We start from the raw sequence: 24,282 nt of genomic DNA on the forward strand, positions 1-24,282 counted from the left end.
TATAAAAAAAAATACACATTTCCTGTTTAAAAAAAGAATTCCACTGGAATAAATTCTGTCGGACATGATCTCAGTCCATATGGTCAGTGAGCAGTGGGTCGTGGAGGATTAGTGACAGATTTACAGTTGAGTTAAACAGAGGTTAAACAGGTGAGGAGGTCATAACCAGCTCTGCAGCATCTGTTCGCAGCTATCCGGCTCCCTCTTCTGATCAAAACTCCATTTCACCATACGCTGTGCCAGTCTGCTAATCCTCATGTCTGAACATTTTTTAAAACACATATATACACACAGTATGTGCTAATATTCTCTAACATTTATGCATGACAAGCTTGTGGGTGAGAGCATGACACACATTTTGGGGGTTGCGTAGAAAAAATCATTATGCAGAAATAACATTAAAAAACATTAACCCTTTGTGCTCCAAGTGCCAATGACAGTCATTAGAGTGGCAGTCGTTGGTGGGAAGTTGGTTTGGACTTTGTTAGTGCTCTATTGAGTCTTAACGACAGTCGTTGGAGTCACAGGAGGCCTTTTGTGAACAGTTGTTCTCTGCGGTTAGATTGTTGAATCTCCTGGGAAGGGATGAGAGGGCAGCATTGTAAATTGGAGATAGGTGGTGTCTCAGACCTCTTCCTCTGTTTAGCGATGGTTTCTCTACTTTTGCATAGATGGCTTCTTTTACTCCTCTTTCAAACCATCTGTCCTCTCTGTCCAGGATGTGGACATTGTTGTCATCAAGGGAGTGGGCTTTCTCCTTGAGATGTAAGTGGACAGCAGAGTCCAGGCCTGAGGAGTTAGCTCTCCTGTGTTGGGCCAAGTACTGCTCTAGGCTGTGCCTGCAGCTCATTACAATAACAGTAGCCAACTGGAAGTGTTCCAATTAAGCAATGTCTCAATTCTATCTATAATTAGTACAAAAGGAATTCAATTCAATTCAATTTTATTTATAGTGCCAAATCATAACAAAAGTTATCTCAGGACACTTTACACACTAGGTAAATTACAGAGGTGTTTCCACAAACCTTCATATGACTTTATACCTATATATCAGTTAATTGAGAGGAAGTTATAGAACTCTATAGGACCTGAAAAATAAAGCATTATCATTTACATCCCGAGACACAAAATTTGCTTTCTCACATTTTTTCTGTTGTACGCTGTACTGAAGTTATTTTACGCATATGTGGTATTTTCCTGACAATTTTATTTCACATTTCGGATTAAGCGGATTTAACAGACCTTTCAGCTGTTGTAGATTCTCTCTTGTGGTGTTTTTCATGCTGCCCATTTAGATTTATTGTCAACCACAATAGATATTACATCAACTGTGATTACTTTCTTTTTTTTAATTTAGGGATTATTGCATAATCACTAAATCTACAGAAAAACACAATGACTGCCAAAGCTTGTCATTATTCCATACACAGCCTTTCTGGCTGTTCACATGACCTGTGTTCTGCTGTAAAGGCGAGACATGCTGTTCTTGTCCAAGATTAGAGAATGAAATTTGGTTTGTCACGAGCAGTTGCAGGGTTATAGGGATGATGTAGGTCTCACTGTGAAGCCAGCTGATGGACAGACTTGCTGTCTGGCCTCTTCCTCTCTCTGGATGAATCCTAAAGAAGCTTACGCTCTAATATCCTGATGGGAAAAGGGTTTGCTTTAAGCTCGCTGACCGCGCCCTATCACAGCGAGGATGCTATGAAGGTCTGAGGTAAACAGATCAAAAAAGGGTCCTTTTCTGACGCCAACCTGTTGTTGCTAATATCATGAAAGCACCTGATTCTTTTAGTTTTTTTCTCTCATTGGAGGAGGATCATATTTTTTTCTACATGATAGCGGGCAATGTGGATGTGAAGCAGATTTTTTGGACTTGAACCTAGAAACTTTTGCCTACAAAAAGTAATTTCCAGACATGATTCCAACTAAGATGTTAGTGTACAGGGCACCTGATGGAGGCACTCGCTCTCAGGTGGCTTCTAATGCAAGAAGGCGCAAGAAATCTACCGGGGAACTCTTTCAGAAGGGCTACAGGGTCAGGATGGGCCACGGCCAGGTCAGCGAGAAAGAGGACCAGGAGAGCATCTGCTACAGCCTCGGTGGATGCTTCCATGTAATCTCCTACTGGGGTAAGACCTGCAGGACATGGGAACGAGGGGAATCTCCGCTAAAGCTGAAGGCTAGCGTGTCCAGAGGTTTTTGGACTCCAGCTGGAGCGGGTTCAGGTTCAGGATTTGCTCTGTATTATGCTCCACATCTGGCAAGCTCTCACTTGAAATAAAAAAATGAGCTTTGGCCAGACACACAATGATTCACGTCATCTCATAAAAGATTATTTATTTATATTTTTCTGGCTGAATGATTGCTCCTAACGTCTTTGAGTTGTGTCATTTGGCATTCACACAAATCTATTCCAGCAGGGAAATTTGTCTGCCCGATTTAATCATGCAGAAGTGGATTTTACTTGATTGCTCACTCTTGGCCGAGCTGCACTGGCACTGCAGTGGATTCTGCTTTTTTTTCTTTTAAACTAAGTCGGATCTATGAATCATTTGGCTTTTGAACTCAGGTGGGAGGTTCCTTTTAGCAGGTAGTTTACTGCAATGCACCTAAATGATGAATCAAACAACATGTGTTGTTTTTATAAGAGATTGTAACTTCTGTGCTAATCTGAGTTTTTTGGACATACCTGGCATTAAACCGGTAATAGTGAGGTTGTGTTTTAACATGTATGTAGCTTCAACGATGCAATGATACTGTGGATCAGTAATCATGTGGAGGAGCTCAGGCTGCTGTTGTTGGTGTCTTGCCGTCCTTGAACTCTTGGCAACAGGCACGGCTCTATTTTTTTTTCTTCCCATAAATAACCTCTATTTTAGGATTTGACGTCACGTCTGTTTAATCATTGGGTTTGGCGTGACATCGTCCACCTGTCTTTAATCCAGGTTTTCATCTCGTTTCATGTTCAGTTTTCTCGAGGCAGGAATGAAATGCCTTTCAGGTAGATGCAGATGCTTTTCGAGGCTCCTGATATTAAAACAGACATCTGGGATGTTGAGCTCGTTTTGATTTTTTCTCCCACATATCCAAAAAGTTTCTTTAATTATACAGTAAGGCTCAGAATCGCTTGTTCAGTTGGAGTTGTTTTTTAATTTTTTATTGATCAATATGAATCCAATGAAGTTGATTAACATGGAGGATGGTATGAAAGGTATGTTTGCAGAGTCAAAATGCTTTTGTTGTTTTCATTGTTATTAATCATCTCTGATAACTTCTTTATGGTCTTTTTTTCTCACAGGCTTGAGGTTTTTAAGGGCCTTAAGGTTGATACAGTTCTCAGAAATTTTACAGTTTTTGAATATACTAAAGACAAGGTAAGTGTGTTCATTTTGTCTTCAAAATTTGACCGGTATAGCATGTTTTGTTCCTGACATATGTGTAAACACTGCATGTAAAGTGCATTTTATAAGCATGAATATGGTTTTATTTTGAAGGGGATGGGGGTTTTGCCAATGTTTTTCCTGAAGCAAAATCAGCAGCAGCACTTGGTTTCTTTAGATTTGGTAAAAGTTAATATTAAGTGTACTCCTCAGTACTGCAGTCAGTAATGTGTACTTGTATGAGGGAGTCTCAATGTAAAAGCTTTCTGTTTGTCTCCTCGCTGCGTAGAATTAAAGCTTTTTGCACAGATGTCAGGAAGAGCTTATAGTGCAACAAAATACTTTAGAATAATCTCCTCTCATTCACTCAGATGAAGGTAAAGACAGATCACACAAAGTAGAAGAGAACATAGGTCGTGCAATGACTTGTTCCACAGCAAGACAGAAACTATATTTTAAAGCAATATATATATATAACATCGCACATCTAAGTTACGTACGCAGTGAGGAAGTCACAAAATGCATTAACATATTAACATTTGTATTTTTTAATATCATGAAATTGAATGGAAACGAATGCAAACTTGTGAAATTACATGTGTAAATAGCTACTAGAGACATATTCTGTACATTTACTTATTACTTAACAAAATATAAACAAATATGCAGTTATTCCATGCATAATAATTAACAAAACAATATTTAAGTTATATGCATTACATGCAACAGCTTTGCAGATACTTTGTGCAGAACGTTATTGTGCTTTTGGTGAATCAAGCTTTTTCTATTTATCATTTATTCACAGTTTCTGTAGCTTCTTTACACAGTGGTACATCCTGACTTAATACAAAAATAAAAGTTATACATTGAATTTTAGAGCATTTATCTTCCAGTATAGAGTGGTTTTTCGACTCCTTATACCAATGTAATTATTCATAATTAACTTGTACTTTGTTGTCTGGCTCTTTTTTAAATAGCAACTCCATAAAGCTGGTGAACTTGTGTTCAATTTTCATAAGCACATGGCTGACCGCAGCAGGATTCATTCATTTGGTAAGTTAGTGGGGAGCCATTTCAGTTAAGGAGCAAGGACTTCGGTATATAAATCAAAAATGCTGCTCATTAATAGTACATATTTTTTATTGCATTGTCATGAAAATGTCCTTTTCCTTTTTTATGTTTTCCTTGTTCTTGAATAAATCTTTGCCTCTTTTCCAGGTGGAAAACTCGGGGGATCCATGGGAAAATTTCCAAAATTCCCAGGCACTTTCCTACTGGGAATGTGTCTACTTACTCATGGTTACTATGTCCACTGTTGGCTATGGAGACGTTTATGCAAAAACCACCCTGGGCCGCCTGTTTATGGTCTTCTTCATCCTTGGTGGTTTGGTAAAAATCCCTCTCATTACTTATTCCTGCTTAAAATTCTCCATGAAACCAATCATCACACCCCGCCAGGTGTTAACAAACGCCGGAACGCTGTGAACTCAGGACGCCCTTCACCTGTTGTTTACACGGAGGTGTTTTTGTGGCTCTTCACGTCAGCACAGTATGTGGCATGTCATGTATTGTATGAGTTGTCTACAGAATTGCAGCATTTTATTCAGGTATAATGCTGATGTTTTATTCTGTTATTTATTCATTCCTATTCGAGATGTAGAATATTTGACAGTTTTTGCATCTGTTTCTGTAAAAGTACTGCGGTTTCAGGTGGCTCCACCCTCCTGCCCCCCCCCTCCCTCTTTCCAACAAACACAATGACACATGGATGATTTATTATAGCCTAGCTTGATGGATGAATCGACATTATCACAGTTCCTGCAAAAATATTTAAAGGCATATTTGGGAATGAAGTGGAGATTTTACAGAATAATGACATGGTGATGAAATAAATGTTAATGAAAATATCCTTGACCTGAGCTGCCTGATTAAAGAAAGTAGCCAAAGATAATTTAGAGGACACCGTTATCCGGATCATAGAGTATTATTCAGCAGTGGATTAAATAGCATGGTGACACACCGTAATATGGGTAGAGCCGCTTATATAGCAGGGTTATAGGGTTAAAGCAACATTGTATATGTCCACTAAAAGCCAAAGTTAACTTGAAGAGCTTGAACAACTTGATACACAATAGATGTTAATGTCAGACAGCTTGGAATAAGACAATTTCTCCACACTTAAAGAAACTTAAAGGGGAAATGAAAGGAAGGTTTAAAGATCAGTTTTGTTGCTTTTATTAGTACTGATATTTTTTCTTTTGTAAGTTACATAACATTTCATTTAGCTGACGCTTTTATCCAAAGCGACCTCCATTCACTCCCAAGCACGGAAAAGGGATTAATTTGGGGGTTCAGTGTTTTGCCCGAGGACACTTCGACATGTGGACCAGAGAAGCCGGGGTTCAAACAGCTGATTTTTGGTATGGGGAACACCTGCTCTGCGCCTCTGAGCCACAGCAGCCCTGCAAGTCTGTTGTAGTACCCTAAATGAACTAAAAAACTAGAGTCAAGTTAATGTCTGCCATCCATTTGGCTGTGCTATGCAAATCAACCTGACATGTGTTTGTTGGAGGAAACATGGCACATAAGGCTTTTTCTTAATTTTTTACAATTTCTATTTTTCTATCACAGATTGATATACCGCTCATCAGCTCTCATTTTTCTCCCTTATTCTTCCAATATCAATATAAATATTGGCGTAATAATTTCCTTTTTCATTTTCACGCTTTTCTTTATTAGGAATATAACTACAAATAACTCCAGGCCACATTCAGGCAACTAATTTAGATGGGCTCTTTTATTTTCTTTCTCCTTTTTCATGTTAATAAATACTACTACTCCTGCAGTAGAGTACAGTACAGTAGTGCTCCTCTTTTAGACGGTTTCCTTTTAAAATAGAGGACCTGCTCTGCTCTTCTTTGCCTATCTTTTTTTTAGTCTCTTCTTCTGTCTCCTATCTTCTCCTTAGGCCATGTTTGCAAGCTACGTCCCTGAAATCATAGAGTTAATAGGAAATCGCAAGAAATATGGTGGTTCCTATAGTGCGGTTAATGGGAGAAAGTAAGTATTCAAGGAGGCTCTACTGCCTCCGCCGCAGTAGAACCTTCTCTGCATGCCCTTTTCTTTTTCTTTTTCATGCATGTAGGCCATGTTTGCTCGCTACGTGCCAGAAATTGCTGCTCTCATCCTTAATCGGAAGAAATATGGAGGGAGTTATAACTCGACCAGAGGCAGAAAGTAAGTCAAACAAATGAGAAAACAGCAATCTTTTAATGGTGTGGTTTTGTGTGACTCAATTGGCCCTCTCATAAAGAGGTGATATACCCTGAATTTTTGCTTAAATTGACATCATGAAACTGTAATTTGAGAGGTAATGATCTCAATTAGCACTAAAGTCACACTGTGACTGAAGAACTTGGCCATGATCAATGTGTAGAGTTTATCGTAGTGTATTGCTGTTGCTTTTATATATGTGCAAACTGTCATTGATGCTCGTCATGAATGAATGTCTGCTTTTACACAGCAAAAAAAACTCAAGTGATTTTTGTCTGTTATTGAATTCTTAATATCTTATTCTCTTTAAAAAAAAAAGAAAAGGAAAGAAAAGGTGGAAAAGAGTCTGGCACTGGATTAGATGTTTTTAGTAAAAATAAACAACCACTAAAAAAAAATATTGATTTAAAGGTCCCTTAATGTTAAAAGTAAGATTTGCATGTCTTTTTTTTAAAATGTATTATAAAGCAGGTCAAGGTGCTATATAAAACAACCAAAACAATCAATCCACAGAGGAATGCACACAGCTGTGACTTTTTAACAAGCTGTTAGGACTTCTGTACAGTTGGGATGACACAGCTATACTACATATGAGTGCCACCACAGTGCCGTTACAGTCATTCCACGGCTGCAATGAAATTTCAGAAACACAGAGAGTGCAGATGCTGGAGACCCGGAAACTTTGGGAGGGGGTTTAAAGAGACAGGCACTAAAACTGAGCGTTTCAGACAGAGGGTGAATACAGGTATATTCAGACATATATGTTTCACAATGTGTGAAAAATAATGTGTTTCATGAACATTAAAGCATGTAAACATGTTCTGGTAGAAACCCAAAATACTTACTATAATTATGAAGCTGAAAATTAGCAATTAGCAATAGCAATTAGCATTTTTTTAAATGTAAGGGGACACCCCTTACATTTAAATAAATCAGCTTTCATTGGTAGAATCTTGAAGTAATTTATCCGTCAGACAGAGTTTTCCCCTTGTTTTCAGAAAATAGGAGTTTGAGAGCTCAAAGATAAACAAAAATGACTCGATAAGACAGATATTTTGCTGTGTATTCATGTACTTGTATTATTGTCATGCTTAAAGATGGCACATGTCGGATTTTCTGTCTGAAAACTGTGATTATCCTTTCTAATGTAGGAGTAAATGAAATATTGAAAATATATACTGAGTGAATTGGGCATGATTTTTCATTTGTAAGAGGAAGGATTTGTTTCTTCTTTTAAATATGACATAGTCTGTTGTAATATCAGTTTTCTAGACCTTAAGCAGTGATTTGATTTACAACAGTGGTTAAACTTTTAACCTCGTTTGTATATTATTTTTAGCGGCAGCCAAAAATAACCCATCCAGTATCCCCTTTTATACTGTGTATGAATAATAACTTTATTTAAAGAAGAAAACAGACAGGTGTGATCATCCTTACCACCCAGTTCACAGGTGTACAGTATATCACAGTTGAGAGAAAATCCTACATGTTTTGTGATGTCTCAACTTGTCATGGGGCTGTTTATTGTCAGTGTACATTTGTGCCAAATTTGTGTTTGTCAATCCGGTGTTTGCAATCATCCACATAGTTTGATTTTGTTCATCCATCTCCCTCTTCAACCCCCCAATCTCAAATTTGTATACCAGACAAAAAATAACTCAGGATCGATGGACAATCCTTCTAATACTATTCAATTTAATCATTTTAATAATTTATTCATACCAGATTTTTTCATTTACGCTAAATGTTTTTGTGATTTTATAAAATAATTCATACAGAGCCTTTAAGACATCAATGATAATCACCTCAGCCATACCTTATTTCATTATTATTATTTGCTGAATTTATGAAACTCATCCAATCCTATGCCATTGCTTTACTTGTGTTGCTATGCTTGACGTATTTTTCACGCTTTGCTTCTGAACATTCTTGGCCTTTATCTTCAGTCTGACCTACACCCTCAGGACTAAATAAACCTGTCTTGAGTTTACAGGAATAGTTAGAAAGTTAGATGATAAGATCGATGCCACTCTCACATCTGTATGACAAACATGAAGCAAGAGCCAGGAGCTGATTAGCTTAGCTTAGCATGGCATGTCACACCCCATAAAAATACAACATCGTCCTTTTTGTGCATGGGTTTAAAGAAACATGTTCATTAGTGGTCTTTAGATGTTCTGCTATGTGTATTTTTGTCTTTGGATAGAACCAGGCTGCTTCCCCTTGCTATGCTAAGCTTCACCTCCTGACTTTAGCTTTATTTTTAACAGACATGAGTTGTATCATTCTTCTCATCTAACTCTTGGCAAAAAAAAGCCCAAAAGTGCATTTCCCAAAATGTCAAAATATTTAACGTATACACTTTCGTTTCCCAAGCTCTGCAGCTGTTTGTAAAGATAGTAAGATTCTGCTGGATGCCTCCAATCAAAGTATGGCTTCATGTAGCATGCTTTTGGTGCTCATTCTCATTCACTTAGTTCTGCAGAAGTCAGACTTGATTTGGGAAGTTGTCCTAAACCAAATCTTTGCTTCTTTTGTTTTGTAGAAAACTCACAATTAGAGCTTCTAAAGTCATGCTTGTGTATCGTGTAAAATTTTGTATTCATTATCTTGTGAATTGATCATTTATCATCAAACTTGAGACATAGCGTACTTGTAGCTGAAGCAAACGGTCAGCTTGTTTGTGTTTTTTGAATTTTGTTAGGATTACTCAATGCAAACGTACGGTGACTTTACAGTTTTACCAGTTAACAAAGTGCTGTTACAACATTTCACCAACAGTTTTGAGAAACTTAGAAAATCAGTAGGTTTATTTTTCATGTATGATTTTAGTTTCGGCTCCTTACATTTAAATATGAATACATCGTTCATTTTTCTATTTCCCTCTGTCTTCTTCTTCATGGCATTAGCATAACTGTCATAGATATAACATGCTCTTGAGTGTTTAATTTATAATTTAGTGGAACGGGTGGTGCAAAATGACCGATTCTGATGCATTTATTTTAAATTAAATCTGTTTGGTAACTTTCTGTAACCAATTTTCTCCATTTTTGGTGAAATTGTCACTATATCCTAACAACACAATAAGACAGACTATCTGTGGAATAGTAATGCCACTCAACTGTCCCTGTCTGCTTCTCGTGGCATCTGCTAGATCCACTACACCCTACCGACAACCAATCAGAGCATATATGACGAATATAGTGACAGTTTCAGCAAAAAACGTTTTTTTTTTCAAATAAAGTTAGCAAGTTCATCTTTTCTTTAAAGCCACAAATAATCCCTGAGATTAATGAATATTTACCTGAGTAAAAATCTGAAATCACGTTCTAAATAATTCATAAATAAGAATATAATAAAGTGTAGGAATAAGAATACATCTAAACTGAGTTCCTGTGATATGTGGGAATCGAGATAAACTGTGTGCTCATAATCTCCAAGTAAACTCTGATCCTTTATAATCTGATAGTGAAATCCACAGTGCTCTCTGACCTACTCATTCAGTCATCCTACTTCAGTCACGACAGGGACATCAAACATCCTTTCTGTGACATTATTTTGAATAAAGCACCTAAATACAAACACTGCTGATTACTTTTCCATTACATCGTTCTCATCTCCTATTTACCTTTTGATTGCAGGACAAAGACCAAGATGAAACAGCGATTTGTGTGTGTTTTGTTGATGACTTTTATTCCGAGTACATTTTAGTTTCATCGTGATTCTGCACCTCATTTTCCAGGCACATCGTGGTCTGTGGTCATATAACACTTGAGAGTGTGTCCAACTTTCTAAAAGACTTCCTACACAAGGACAGGGATGATGTCAATGTAGAAATTGTTTTTCTCCATAAGTAAGTACAAAAGAGCAAATTTCATTACTGAGCGATAAAAAAAAAAAACAATCTTCTCTTCAGGATATTAGAAATAGTGTTCCTCTTTAGATGTAAGAGTTTCTCTTTTTCTCTCTCAGTATTTCCCCTAATCTTGAGCTGGAAGCCTTGTTTAAGCGTCACTTCACTCAGGTGGAGTTTTACCAAGGATCTGTCCTGAACCCACATGACCTGGCCAGAGTCAAGGTAACAGATGATATTTCATCCTCTGTGGCTCAGAGGGAAACTGTCCTGTTGAAAAACACATACTTTAAGGTTACTGACTAATGTTATGTTTGCTGTTTGTGATTTTTGTTACCAGATTGAATCAGCCGACGCATGTTTGATCTTGGCCAACAAATACTGTGCTGACCCTGATGCTGAGGATGCATCAAACATCATGAGGTAAACCAAACTATATATCCATGAATTCTGGAAAATATCTGACAAATCAGGTCTAGGCATTGTCCAAAGTTTCCCTTTCATACGTGTAGCACACAACAGGAGATTCTTCACGCCACATGCGTCTGTATCCCACGCTATATCAAAAAATGGGAATGAGAACGGGCTATTCCTCACTCTTGTTTGTTTTCTTGTGGTTTCGCACAAGCAGCATGACAGAAACGTCATCGAAACGCTCGCTCGCTGTGAATTCTCCCACAAGCTTGGACAATGCACAGACGTCGTACTAGGCAGCTGGCAGACATTTTCGTTCTCACAATACATGTCCTTGTGGTAATGTTGAGATCATTTCAGGTTTGCAGTGCATGTGTGAAGGAAATAATCCTGGAAACCTGGATGAACCGTTATTTCAATACAATCTAAAACACTTAATGGAGACTTGCAATGAGGGTTTAAATATAAGAAGTCAGAGAAATTCATTCTAGGTAAAAAAACATTCAATAATCTAGAATTTGGAAATGCAGATATAATAGGCGGAGATACTTGAAATCTTACCAAATGATCATCTTCCAAAAGCATGTTTGATATTTTTCCAACTTCCTCCTGGACTCAAACTCTGAGTGTAAGCGAGCGTGTCGGAGCTGGCTCTCTCTGTGAGCACACAGACTCTCTGTATGACCAAAGTGGTGTTCATTTTCTATTTCTGGAAACTTATCAAGCAGCCAAAGAGAACACATGAATTTGTTACAACATGCACCATTTTCCATTTGAAGACACAACAAACTATTCTCTATTTAGTTTTTTAAAGGAGCTCTACTCAAAATTCAGAGCATTAATAAAGCAGCAAAGAACTATTTCCTATGCAAAGATATAGCGGGAGTAATGGCGTCCTTAGCAAAGAATGAATCTCTGTACCTCTGTGTGTGTTGTAATAAGTTTCTCTGTTGTTTATTCAGAAAGCTTTTTCTTCAGTATATAAACTACAGCTCCTTTATATCTATGGGCATAGATAACAGCTTAATGATAAGTGATTAAGTTGTGTTAATAATATTCATTTCAAAAATGTTTTTTTTTTTAGCTGTAAGGAGTTATTATGCTGTGTTGTGATTTAGTTTTGTCCTCTCTGTCATGCATCAGAGTCATATCTATCAAGAACTACCATCCAAAGATCAGGATAATCACTCAAATGTTGCAATATCACAATAAGGTTGGTATAATCACTTACTTTTATTCAAGTTATATACTACAAATATTGTTGGAGTCATTAAATGCACGTTTATTTTGTTGTTTAAGCTACCATGTGACTTTGATTTTCTTCCTTTAGGCCCACCTTTTGAACATCCCAAGCTGGAACTGGAAGGAGGGAGATGATGCGATTTGTCTCGCCGAGCTGAAGCTGGGCTTCATCGCTCAGAGCTGCCTGGCTCAGGGCCTCTCCACCATGCTGGCCAACCTCTTCTCTATGAGGTCCTTCATCAAGGTAGCCACAACTAAGATTCACCCATCTGGGCTCATTGGATTAAGTTCAGAATTAAAGTTGGCCATAAACAGTGGAAAGATAATAATGATTATCCCAGATGAGGCCCATGTGCAGCATCTGGTGAATGGGTGGGGATGAATTAGAAATAAGTTTGCATTATTTATTTATTTTTGTGTTCGGTTCTTTTTATGGAATGTATTTTGTGATAAATCTTTGTTGTAGATCGAAGAGGACACATGGCAGAAGTATTACCTAGAAGGAGTATCCAATGAGATGTACACAGAGTACCTGTCCAGTGCCTTTGTGGGCATGTCCTTCCCTGTAATTTGCGAGTAAGTGCACTGAAACAAAGCCTTTTTTAAATTAAAAGTTGTGCTTTTGTTTTCTTATCTGTTACTATTGAATTTGTGAAATTGACACTTTGTGGCACTTTACATTGGTCTTTTTAGGAACTTACAATTTTTATATGAAAAGTCAGTAATAAGAAGAAGAAGATATGCAAACAGCAGTGTGAAAGTCTACGATAAGATCATGTTTTAAACTTAAAGCAGAAGCTAAAAGCAGCCATGGTTGTAATTGTTTACATTTTTCATGATTATATTTGTCTCAAGATGATGACATTATTAAAAATGTGTGTGCATTACACAGGAAACATGGGTGCTCAGCCTTAAGAATATAAATTAGACCTCAAAGTAGAAAAAGGTGGCACTCAAAGCTACAATGGTTAATCACAAAACTACAAACATTTAGCGTCCATGAGGTCGAATTATATTGTCATATTGTCTATTTTGCAGACTCTGCTATGTGAAGCTAAAGCTGCTCCTGATAGCTATAGAGTACAAGTCTGATCAAAGGGAATGCAGGTAAGTGGAAGTGCTTACAGTGGATTGTTGAATCCATTAAAATTCATGGATGCAAAAAATGTTAAATACGCAGGTGTGTTTGCCGTCAGTATTTGCTTTCAGTGATGCTACTTTGAATCAGCTTCTCTGTTTGACTGCAAACACAAGCCGCTTTACAAAATGTGCTAAATTGAAGTCTAAATTGGTTTGTTCACAGACATCAGAGGCGTTTCTTATAACATCCTGACAAATGAATGGAGAATGTGGCAGTTGGTCTCTTTAAACACAGCTGAAGCTTTGTTCTCAGTGGTTTCTCTAATGCGCTGCTCATTTGATACCATTGGAAGTGTCACTGCTATCTGCTTTCATCAATTTAATTTGATAAACACAGGCTATCATGCAAAATGAGCTGTGAAAACTAATCATGCCAGCGTGTGCCTCTGCCTGTCATTAGTGCAAAGCCTTGCAAATTCTGTGATATCACTTACCGCTGTGACATCTTTGGTCTATAAATCCTCGCAGCACCCTGATAAACCCTGGAAACCATATGAAAATGCAGGAGGGGACATTGGGCTTCTTCATTGCCAGTGATGCCAAAGAAGTAAAAAGGTAAATAATGGGGCCTTTAGATTCAAAATCTAAAAGTAAAACTACTCTTAAAGAGGCTCCGTAATGCTATTTTTCCTGCTGTGTTGCATTGGCCATCAAGTCATACAGTATATCTATACATTTATTTCATTTAAATTATAAAATGTAGTAAAAGGGCAAAGATAACTTTCCGAAATCTAAATAATTCATATGTGAGATGTATAATTAGAGGTTTATGCAAAGATTGGATTTTCTTTTTTTCAAGTAGAAATGATAAAAAAAACAAATTAAAACCTCTACCAACCAGTCAAGTTATAGTTTACATCCAAACTGTCCAGACTTGCATAAAATTCATAGTGAAGGCTTTAACAGGAATTTAATGTAAGATGATAAGTGTATTTTTTTGGCAGAGCCTGATGCTTCACACACATCTTCCACCCAGCAGCACAGAAGACCTATACAATTACCACACATTCAAGATAAGCATCACCAATTCAGTATCCGACCAAATCTCTCCCCCTCTGTTCCTAGCCTTGAATAATGGACAGAATCATTATGATTTCACAGTCAAGTTGACCTTTTAGAGAAAAAGTCATCACTTCATCATTTTTATCCGATTCGACAATTGTGCGAAATGTTGTCATAGTAAGTGTAGGAATTACTGAGTTATGGCCAAAAATGTGTTTTTTCTAGGGATTCTTTTTTTTCTTAGAGCAGCTGAAGAGTGACAGGAAATGGGGGAGAGAGGGGATGACACAAAGCAAAGGAACCCAGGCAGCTGCCAAGGATTGAGCCTATATGGGGACCGCAATGTATCCGAAGGAAGAACTTTAGAACATGTTGTTCTTTACTGTACAAAATCTGATGCTGAGAGAAGGGAACTAAATCTGGAAACGAGCAAAATGCTTGTCATCCGCATATCCGAACAAGTTGAAATATTTCACTACCAATAGTGGCCCAAAAGTTGCAAATACACAGCACACAGGGAATTTATGTATATGGCCAGTGTAAACCTAAAGGTTCTGGGGAGAAGTGTTATTTTTTTATATCTCAGGAGAAGGAATATACATGTAATTACTTTTTTCTTTTCTTTTCATTGTCTTTTAATTATTATTATTAGTAAATAATAGAGTCCCAATCCACACTCCATACCAGTTGGTGGCAGTAATGCACCATAACATTGTTTGCCAAACACCATAAAACACCAAGAAGATGTAGACAAGTTGCTTGCTAGGATGGAGTAGCTGATCGGCTTGTTTGGTTAGTTTGGAGCAGTGCTTGAAACATGCAGTGTTATTTTTGGAAACCAGGATCTAAAATGTCTAATCAACCTGATTCTTTCTGATGAAATACATTTCTGTGCTGCCATTTAAACAGTTTTCCTTTAAGCATCAAATACTACACAAAGTGTCTTTTCCAAAGTGATTCCAAACTGAAACTACTTGTTGCCATAGTGAGGATAAAATGTCTGTAAAGACTTTATTTCAGCATGCTGGGTGTTGACTTACTGTACGGTTGAGTCTTGTTTCTTTTCCACAGGGCACTGTTTTACTGTAAAGCCTGCCACGATGATATCACCGATCCCAAAAGGATAAAGAAATGTGGATGCAAGAAATGTAAGTGACTGCCTTTAAAAACAATGCATACGTTTGTTTGACTTCAGTAGCATTTCTTCACAGCATCAATCTAGCGTGATGGTGTATTTACATGACCTACATAGCCGTGTGTCCAAAACAATTAGTTCTTACATTAATTATTCACTCTCTTGGAACTTATGCATGACGAAAGGTCATCGGATTTCCTTTCCGCAGCCAAAACAAACAGGTGCACTCCCAAGTTTCCCTCGTAAAACTACACGTTTGGACCTCTGTATAACAGAAACACATGCCTCTCATTAATGAGTCAGTTCACCCAAATTACAAAATATAGCTTTGCACTGGAATCTGTTCATTCAGATAGGTTAGTTTTTATGAGTTTTTGCTTTGCTTTCCTTTTTATTTTATTTTATTTGGGTGAACTGATTCTTTAACTATTCTTTTTTTTTTCTTTCTTTGTGGTTCGTCAGGATAGAGAGAATTATTTATAGCATTCTCTTTTCCATGTCATTCCTATCTGTTCTAGCTATACAAGTGAGAAATCAAGCTATTAACTCCTCTCAAACCACCTGTGAATACAGTCTAGATGTGCATTTTGTCATGTTTGCCTGTGTGGATGTTTGTGTTCTTGTATAATAGCTGTCTGCGCTACTCTAGTTTACTGATCACTTTGTGACGTTAACAGGCATTCAGAGAGACTGTTAACACCACAGGTACCTGGATGGAATGTTTGTTTCTCGAGAACTTTTTTGCTGTTTTTCTTTTATTTAATATTGTTCGTCCTGTCTTAACCCCTACAATTAACACATAATCTTAACATGTGATGTATTCTCTTCCTGCTGCTTGGGAACTTGATACACTTTCCTTTAAAAAAAAAAAAATCACTTTATAGTGATATATTGTGAGTTTCCTTCCCGAAAACACAGCTTGCTTCGTCCGATTGAAGCAACCTGTTTGAATGTACTTTAAATGTTGCATGTACAATTGATTGTTGATGCTGCCTGGATCCCCCCTGTTGTCATGTGCACGTTGCTTTCAAAGTAATTCAACAACAAATAAAAATATAAATTATACTATTATTAGAAAATAGCCATTTTGGATGGATAAAAGCTGAGCATGCAATACCTAGAGTACACATTTATTTTGTCATTGCAGCATCGTTTCAGTCATGCCTGCTTGGGGCAGTAATACTCCACATCACCACCAGATGTCTCTGCAGTCCTTTAACAAACCCAGCATCCCTGCAAGAAGAGCAGAGCTAGAAAGCCAGCAGCCTGTTTTGATAAAAGGGATAAATCATTGGACACATACCGCCCAACAATGTCATTCACTGACTGCACAGTTTCTCCAAGGCCAGAATATCTGTCTATCTATTATGTGTTACTTGAGAATATCAAATGAAGCTATGATCTTGTACAGTGCAGTGCAGTGCAGTAGGGTACAAGTGCTGGAACTTGTGGGTTTTTTGTCATTTCTTCATGCAGTTACAGATCTATCCAAGTCCAGAAAACAATCACATTTAGTTTGACCTTTTGTTGAAGAAGTGTCTGTCAGTTTCAGTTCTTATCTAGAATTAAAAACCAGTACAATTTTGTAAAAGTAGTACACTTATAACCATTACATGGATGGGGGACAGAAGCTTGTAGGTAGGACCTAACCAAATTTGGGGAAAAATTCCCAGATTAAGAACTTATATTAGTCCTTTTCTACGTGGATTTTGCACCGATATGACTGTGCAAAGGTACTCAGAAGGCTACTTTCTAAAACAAATAACTTCATTAAAGAATATTTAACATTAACATATGCAATGTATTACATGATCAACCTATTCCAGAAATGAACATAATATAACGTAACATAATAATAATTAAAAGAAAGCTAAATAATATTCAGTATCAGTGAATTGCGGAGCATGCTCTGGACAAACGTGATATGTAATGATAATATATCTTAATCAACCCAAGCATCTTTTTCTGCATTACATATATTTTTCACATTGGAAAACATATACGCTGATACCGAAAGGTCTGTGATAGCCCAATAAATAAATAAATAAATCGGTCTAGCACCACTTAAAAACATCATGACCTGCCCTTACCCCGTCCCCACTCATGTCACTTTTTTACCCCCAAACGACATTACGCCCCCCCCCATTAGTCCCAAAAATGACCCAAACTAGATAAACCACAAAGAGTGGAGAAAAGAGAAAAAAAGTTCATGACATTTACACGCTGTCATGACAGAAGTATCTTGTGCATCCCAGCAGCAGCCTTCCTATGTGCCCTGTCTTGCCTTTGTCCACTCTTCCTCCAGAGCGACCCTCTACATTAACCTGCTCTTCCTCTCCTCTCGTCTGAACCCATGACTGTAGCCAAGAAGCTCGCCTACAAGAAAATGAGACTGGCATGTTGTTTTGATTGCGGCCGCTCAGAGCGGGACTGCTCTTGCATGCCAGTTAATGTGCGTTGTAACATGGACTCCCCTCAACGCGACATCCCACTCTCTGCTGTCTCTGTTAATGATTGCTCAGCCACTTTACGTGCCTGTAAGTTGTCGCCATGACATGTGCTCTTCAGTGTTTGTACCATGCACTGTGTTAACCGTGCAGTGTGTCTTGTCTAGCTCTAGCGGCTGTGTCGTCACTGTCATGGATATAGATGTTGCTTTAGTGTTTTAGCTTTATGATTTTCAGTCAGCTCGTAATCCCCCCCCCCGTGTTTCTACTTTTGGAGGTGACTTTTAGCAGTTGTGAAGCATGCCCGTGTACTGTTTTGCTGGTGTTGTCAGAGAATGTAAATTCAAATTGACCTGTAGTTTAAATTAACTCAACCGTCACTAATACAAAATTTCTGCAGTGTGGAAAATAGTGAAATAGTGACCTCGCCAATATATTTCCCAAGACGTTAACGGCGAAACCATGAAAAATGTACAGCTGTGCATCCCCCCGCCACAAATCTGTCCATGCACACTCAAACTTGGGAACCAGAACTAGAATTTGCATGCATTTCTTTAAATTATTTGTTTGGATAGGAGTGCACAAGTGCTATAATGATGTCACGGGAGAGGGTAACTTAATTTTCAAAAATAATAACCCAAAAAACAATCACTGAATCCAAATATTTCACTACGGTACCCTCCAGTAATGGGTGAACAGGATTGCATTTGAGATATTTGTATGTACTGTATAAACGCCACTGACAGTTCATTTAAAAAAAGAAAAGAAAAGGCGGTCTAGAGAGCGCCTGAGGGGATTTTCTGAGGGTAGCAGTACATATTGAGGTTAATGTACTGATTTTTATTAAATTAAGATCAAAAGCTTGAATAAGCACTGAGGGTAAAATTTCCAAAACATATTCAGTACACAAACTAGGCCATGTTCATCACCCACGTAAAAGCTGTGGATTGTTTCTAGCTTTGAGAGATTTTTCAGTCACATAATATTGATTGAATTGTACAATAAGACGAAAAGAATAAAATGGAATAGAACAGGATTATATTGGATTGCAAGAGAAATAAAAGACAGTAGAATAATGCCGGATCGTATTATTTCAGTGAATCGATCTGAACTGAATTTAGTTGCATATAAATTCTTAACTCAAGTGTGATTCCACTTTAAACCCAAAGGGCATGTTAAATTGCACTGATATATCGCAGAAGGCATGAAGAATGTGTCTGAGGTTGCAGAGCGTTGATGCAATTTGCTGGAAAACATTGCAGACTGTCATACAGTTTTAGTGAACGCCTCTTGATCGCAGACCATTCTGTGTATAGCTGAACATCTCTGGGCATTTCCACCCCTCAACATGTCTTCTAGGGTTGTGTGCTGTGAGCATCGCCTGCCTGGCAGAGCCCGAGCTGAGCTCCGGAGTCACTGTCGACACGGTGCGGGAGACGCACGGAGCGAGGCCTTATACGGCATGACATGGAAATTATGTTTGCATTTTCATTTTTGGAGTGCTACCGGTCGTCATGAAACTCAGCCTGACAGTTCCTAACCACCAGGCAGCTGAGTGCCCCCGCCCCTCTCCGCCTCTCTCATTGTGGGACAGATGCTAGCCTGTTAGTCCTGTGACTCTGCTCGCGCCCTCCAATTGCAGGCGACAGATGCCAGGACCAGCAAGGTCCCTGTTTGAACATTGCTGTCACTGTCCTGCCCTAAGCTCGATGCATGACCTTTGTTGTAAGCAAGGGGTTGAAATAAGGTACTAATGAGCATGTGTGGGACTCACGGCTCCAAAAAGTGACTCACAGAAAGTTCCATGCATCCATGCAGGTTGTGTCAGGCAGTGCAGAGGCATGGGAAACAGCTTTTGGGAAAGAGGAGAAGAAAGCACACATACAGTATTGTCACATATTTTTAGATCTTATTATATGCATACATACCTCCTGACTAAATGTTAATCCAGGTCTGCATAGTAAGCATATGTGGTGTTCATATCAAAAGACATCTAGAAATCTTAATTAAAACCAGGCTATAGTTTGCACTTTAAGATGAGGTAACGATTCCGTGTGTGCTGTACTATGTCCCTGCATCCCATTGAAATACAGTAATTTAATGCTGCTAAAACAACAGTTACATGTAATCTTCATTGAGCTGAAGAAAGGAAACGAACAGAATCAGCAATCAGCATTTTTCAAGCAAAAGTACAACATAGTCTCAGCTTCTAAATTGTAATCATTTCCTGTTTTTCTAAGTCTTATATAGAAATAAATCATTCATTATGGGGGTTTAAATAGTTGAGACGACAAAGCAAGCTGTTTAAAGACATCATCTTGGGCTTTGGGAAATTGTAACAAGCATATATCTTTATTTACTGACATTTTATCAAACAAACGATTAACCAATTAAGTGAGAAAATAATATCGTAAACTTTAATGTAAAACGTAATAAGAATTGTGCATTTTTAAATCCATACTACATCTAGGTTCCTTGCAAATCACCAAATCAGTGTTATCTGTACCCTTTTCATATTCAGCAGGTGACCGCCTACAAACACTGACAATGATCCAGTGTATAAGATCACCACATTGTTGAGAAACCATATCCCTAACAGACCCCTGTTGTATTTCTCATTGCTTTTGTCTATGTTGTCTTCAAGGCACCACTCTGTTTTTTTTAACGTGCCTTAAAGAGAAATCTGTCAGCCTTCAGTTGTCATTTTATAATTTGCTTTCATTACAACCTGTTCTTCCCTGTAACCTCTCATCTGTCTCTGCATTTTTCTCAGCTAAAAATAGCTATAATGGATATATCAAATCAAGTAAGTTTTGATTTCCATTCTCTCTCTTTTGTCATTTGTTTCTAACCTTTTCCACTTGTGCATTCTCAGCTATCACCTTTTGAACTGCCTCTAATCTTCTCTATTTCACTATTGCTGCTCATTGCTCTTTCCGGTCTATCATCATCCGTCATTATATTTTATGTGCGACGCATTAGGAAATTCTCTCTGAGTGGTTTGTGTTGGGTATCAGTTACAGCTCAGCAGTAGATGGTGCTACTGCTTCACTGTGAGCAGGGAATGAATGAATCAGGTGTACAGCTGAAAACACACAAACATTTAAAGTAAATGTGTGCAAGAATTTATAACAGAGATTTGTGTTAGAGAACAGACAGGAGGAATAAAAAATACCAGCTAGAGTTAGTCGTATAGTTTCTACAGCCATTAGAGGAGTGTGAGCCGTCCACTTTAACAGGATCTGTGATAGGCAGCAAATCTGCCACAATGTGTTGTCCTGGAGAAGTGCTCTGCATGTTTGACATGGGGCAGATGAATAGTGGAGGTCTGGAGCAGAGAGGATAATCTGCTAGACAGCTGACTGTTGAAATAATCATCTCTATTCTCCAGTTTTAGCTCCTAGCCAGAAGTGAAGTAAGGGGAACACTTTGCCTATGTTTCCTTTTTTTCCTACTTTATCACGTTATCTTTACCAGTTATACTTCTATTATCACACCGTTGCTATAAGCTTCCACATTTGAAATAGCTGAGTAGATACTGAATCCATCTCCCCCTCATCACGCATAAAACTGCACACAGCAGCTAGTGGTTGTTAATTCACATTGTCACCTCCTTGTACTTATGGCATAACAATGGCTGGAACACCTGAAAGCATATTTATTAATTCATGTTTATTATAAATATCAAAGTAAATGTAAAATCCAACATTTCATTGGTAGCTATACCAAGTGGTTAAGTGGTGTTTAATAAAAATGAGCTTTTTTAATTATTCAGCTATTGGCATTCTTGTGCCAGAAAGAATTACCCCCCAAAACCAGTGATTATGCTTTGATTGTGATAAGAGTCACACGATGTTTTATTAACATACACACCGCAGGTCTTATTGAAGTCATTTTAAATCAAATCCTATTTTGTTGTTAATGCCGAGAATTAAAAAGGTTTATTCACCCAAATCACAAAGCAAGCGTTTTAAGGACTTCCCCCTCGTGGTATCTAGTCATGCAGATTGTTTTCAGTTTTATGCACCCATGTTTTGAAATATCTGTCCATGAGATTTATGCCTCCACCCAGCAGAGTGGAGGTGAACTAAATTGTTTGTGATGCTCACAATATGTGAAAAAAAAAAAAAGAAAATCTGATTTTAAAAGAGTAAACAGAGTGTCTTTCCAAAAACAATGTCCTAGTTACTCTGGATCTACAGAATCTACCATGAACAGTTTTCATAGGGACTGTTTTTTCAGTAGTAGTAGTTCCAGGGAAAGCTGTTGACAATCAGGCCTGAGGATTATTCAGGTGTAGTTTTTCAATGCTGTGAGTACTACAAACTCAATTGTATTCACTCCCATTGTTTTGGGATGGAGGCAGAAATCTCAGAGCATTACCCCAAAACCTCTGCTCATAAATCAAAGCTATCAACATGTCAACATACCACCAGAGGTAAGGGGGGGGGAAATGTTTTTTTTGTGATTTGGGTGAGCTGACTGTAAAAAAAACAAATAATCCATTGACTTCACACAGATCCTGATTGTAACTCCTCTTCATTTAGCAGTAGATGATGGTCCCCTAATCCAGTCATCAGCTTATCAATACAGGTCGGTTAAACTGCACCACGACTCAGCCAGCGAGGTCTGTAGTGGGCCCCGTAGTGGAGTCGCTGTTGTGTCGGTCCCGCTGGTAAACAACCGCAAAGGAAGCCTGCTGCCCCCCGCTAAGCCCTCTGCTCTGAGACTGAGCTTCATGGGCTCCAGGGACATTGGTCAGGTGGGCCGGCTACCAAGAGTGGCAGAAGAGGCCAGCCATCTCCAGCGGGCACGTAGCCTTCCGGTGAAATACAGATACCACCCCAGTCACTCCAATAACGCCACACTCAGTCACAGCCACTGTAAGGGCCACCCCCCACCCCCCCTCTGTGTGTTTGGCAGGCCTGTACTCAACAGCAGCACAACCAAAGCATGTGCTTGCCAGGCTGGAGTGGTTGCATGTGTAGCATTCCTTACTAATGACCCAGTGTGTGCAGCTGTCAGCTGTGAAACATTAAATATTGAACAGGCCAAGCAAGATGTGAAGGACCAGTGTGTTGGAGCATCCCTCTCCACTGGAAGCCCCCCGTAACTCAACATTTTCCATTTTAGTGTCGCTCTCAGACATGCTAGCAGTACTTGAAATCCTGTATCTGCAGAGGAGCATGATCTTTAAGACGCTATTCATTTTGATGAAAGCTTTTTTAGTTTCTTCGCTGTTGACAGCCTAAACTGTCCTTTTAAATATACTTAATCATATTTTCCATGACGTGTAACAAGCTATTCCTGCTATTAACGATGGCAGTTAAAATGCAATTAGCAAAAACCCTTTTCTTGCTGCTCGTGTTTATTTTACCAGCGACTTCCACAGAGTAGAGTTGTTTTCTTCAGCTGTGATGTTAGCTTGTGAAAATATTTGCCTGATTACTTTACTTAAGGCTAAAACTTGTAATTCGTTCCCTATGAAGAGCTCAGTGCAGTTTCATGTAGTGATAAAGACAATGTCCAAGGGGCATCTCAGCTGTACATAAATCTCTCTGGCACGAGGACCAACATAATTATATGAGCCAAGGGCGTCACTCCCAAGATGAAGAAAGACCAGCAATCCAGACTCTATGGAATCAGTATTAGCTCAAAAGCAGCCTTATTCATTATGCTGTATGCATGATGTTTATAGGTTATTGCCTTAACCTAATGAGAATGTGAATGATTAGAATGGCCGAAAGTGGAGCTACCCAAGTCTAGGAATGAATTCTGTGCTAACAAGGGATTGAAAAATGAAAAAGTATTTGAATACCCTTTGAGGTATTTGTGGTAACCCATGGAATACAGCAATTATCTGGATTAGTGTGTGTGGTGAATTAAACCTCACAGATGAGATTTTAGCAATTGGCATGATGGTTGCTATTGCATGTTTGCATCTTCATACACAATCATGCAAATGATGTGCTAATGTATGCTGTTTGTCATCATGCAAACATTGGACTGTTTTTTCATTCCGTGTTTCCGAGTTTAAGTGTCCTGTCCACTCCATCTTGTTCACCCAACCTCTCTTTCCACTCACTGTCTCTGTAACTGTATTATCTCTTTGAATTCCCTGACCTCAAATGGTGCTGTGTTATTATTTCGCTGTCACTGAATTTTGGATTTTTCGCATCTTCTGATAATTCGCTCCCTCATTACATTGGCTTTTGTTGCAGTTGAAGAGGACCAACAGTCAGCGTTATCACCTAAAAAAAAGCAACGCAATGGAGGCATGAGAAATTCTCCAAACTCCTCACCCAAGATAATGAGGTAGGACGACCATCCCTGCTTTGTCTTTGTGTGTTGAGTTAGTGTGCGTACGTTTTAACAATGTGTTTATTAAGTGTA

The 24,282-nt window shown here is 38.4% G+C and overlaps 1 protein-coding gene across 6 annotated transcripts in view; it reads left to right on the plus strand.

Annotated features, from left to right (window-relative positions):
* LOC310960719 (calcium-activated potassium channel subunit alpha-1a-like) overlaps nt 1-24,282 on the plus strand; it is an 85,700-nt gene that overhangs the window by 42,764 nt on the left and 18,654 nt on the right. For 4 of the 6 annotated variants that reach the window (XM_083932492.1, XM_083932489.1, XM_083932493.1 and 1 more), the window contains exons 6-19: nt 3,302-3,377; nt 4,361-4,436; nt 4,602-4,772; nt 6,352-6,443; nt 10,399-10,509; nt 10,629-10,734; nt 10,850-10,932; nt 12,067-12,136; nt 12,254-12,409; nt 12,632-12,741; nt 13,204-13,272; nt 13,774-13,860; nt 15,379-15,455; nt 24,111-24,204. In XM_083932492.1, the coding sequence (XP_083788618.1) occupies nt 3,302-3,377; nt 4,361-4,436; nt 4,602-4,772; nt 6,352-6,443; nt 10,399-10,509; nt 10,629-10,734; nt 10,850-10,932; nt 12,067-12,136; nt 12,254-12,409; nt 12,632-12,741; nt 13,204-13,272; nt 13,774-13,860; nt 15,379-15,455; nt 24,111-24,204 (1,378 nt within the window). Of the gene's footprint in view, nt 1-3,301; nt 3,378-4,360; nt 4,437-4,601; nt 4,773-6,351; nt 6,444-10,398; nt 10,510-10,628; nt 10,735-10,849; nt 10,933-12,066; nt 12,137-12,253; nt 12,410-12,631; nt 12,742-13,203; nt 13,273-13,773; nt 13,861-15,378; nt 15,456-20,662; nt 20,696-24,110; nt 24,205-24,282 lie in introns of all 6 variants that reach the window. The other 2 variants (XM_083932488.1, XM_083932490.1) reach the window with 1 other exon arrangement.

This window comes from Echiichthys vipera (genome assembly GCF_963691815.1).
Source record: "Echiichthys vipera genome assembly, chromosome: 18".
NCBI classification, from domain to species: Eukaryota; Metazoa; Chordata; class Actinopteri; order Perciformes; family Trachinidae; genus Echiichthys; species Echiichthys vipera.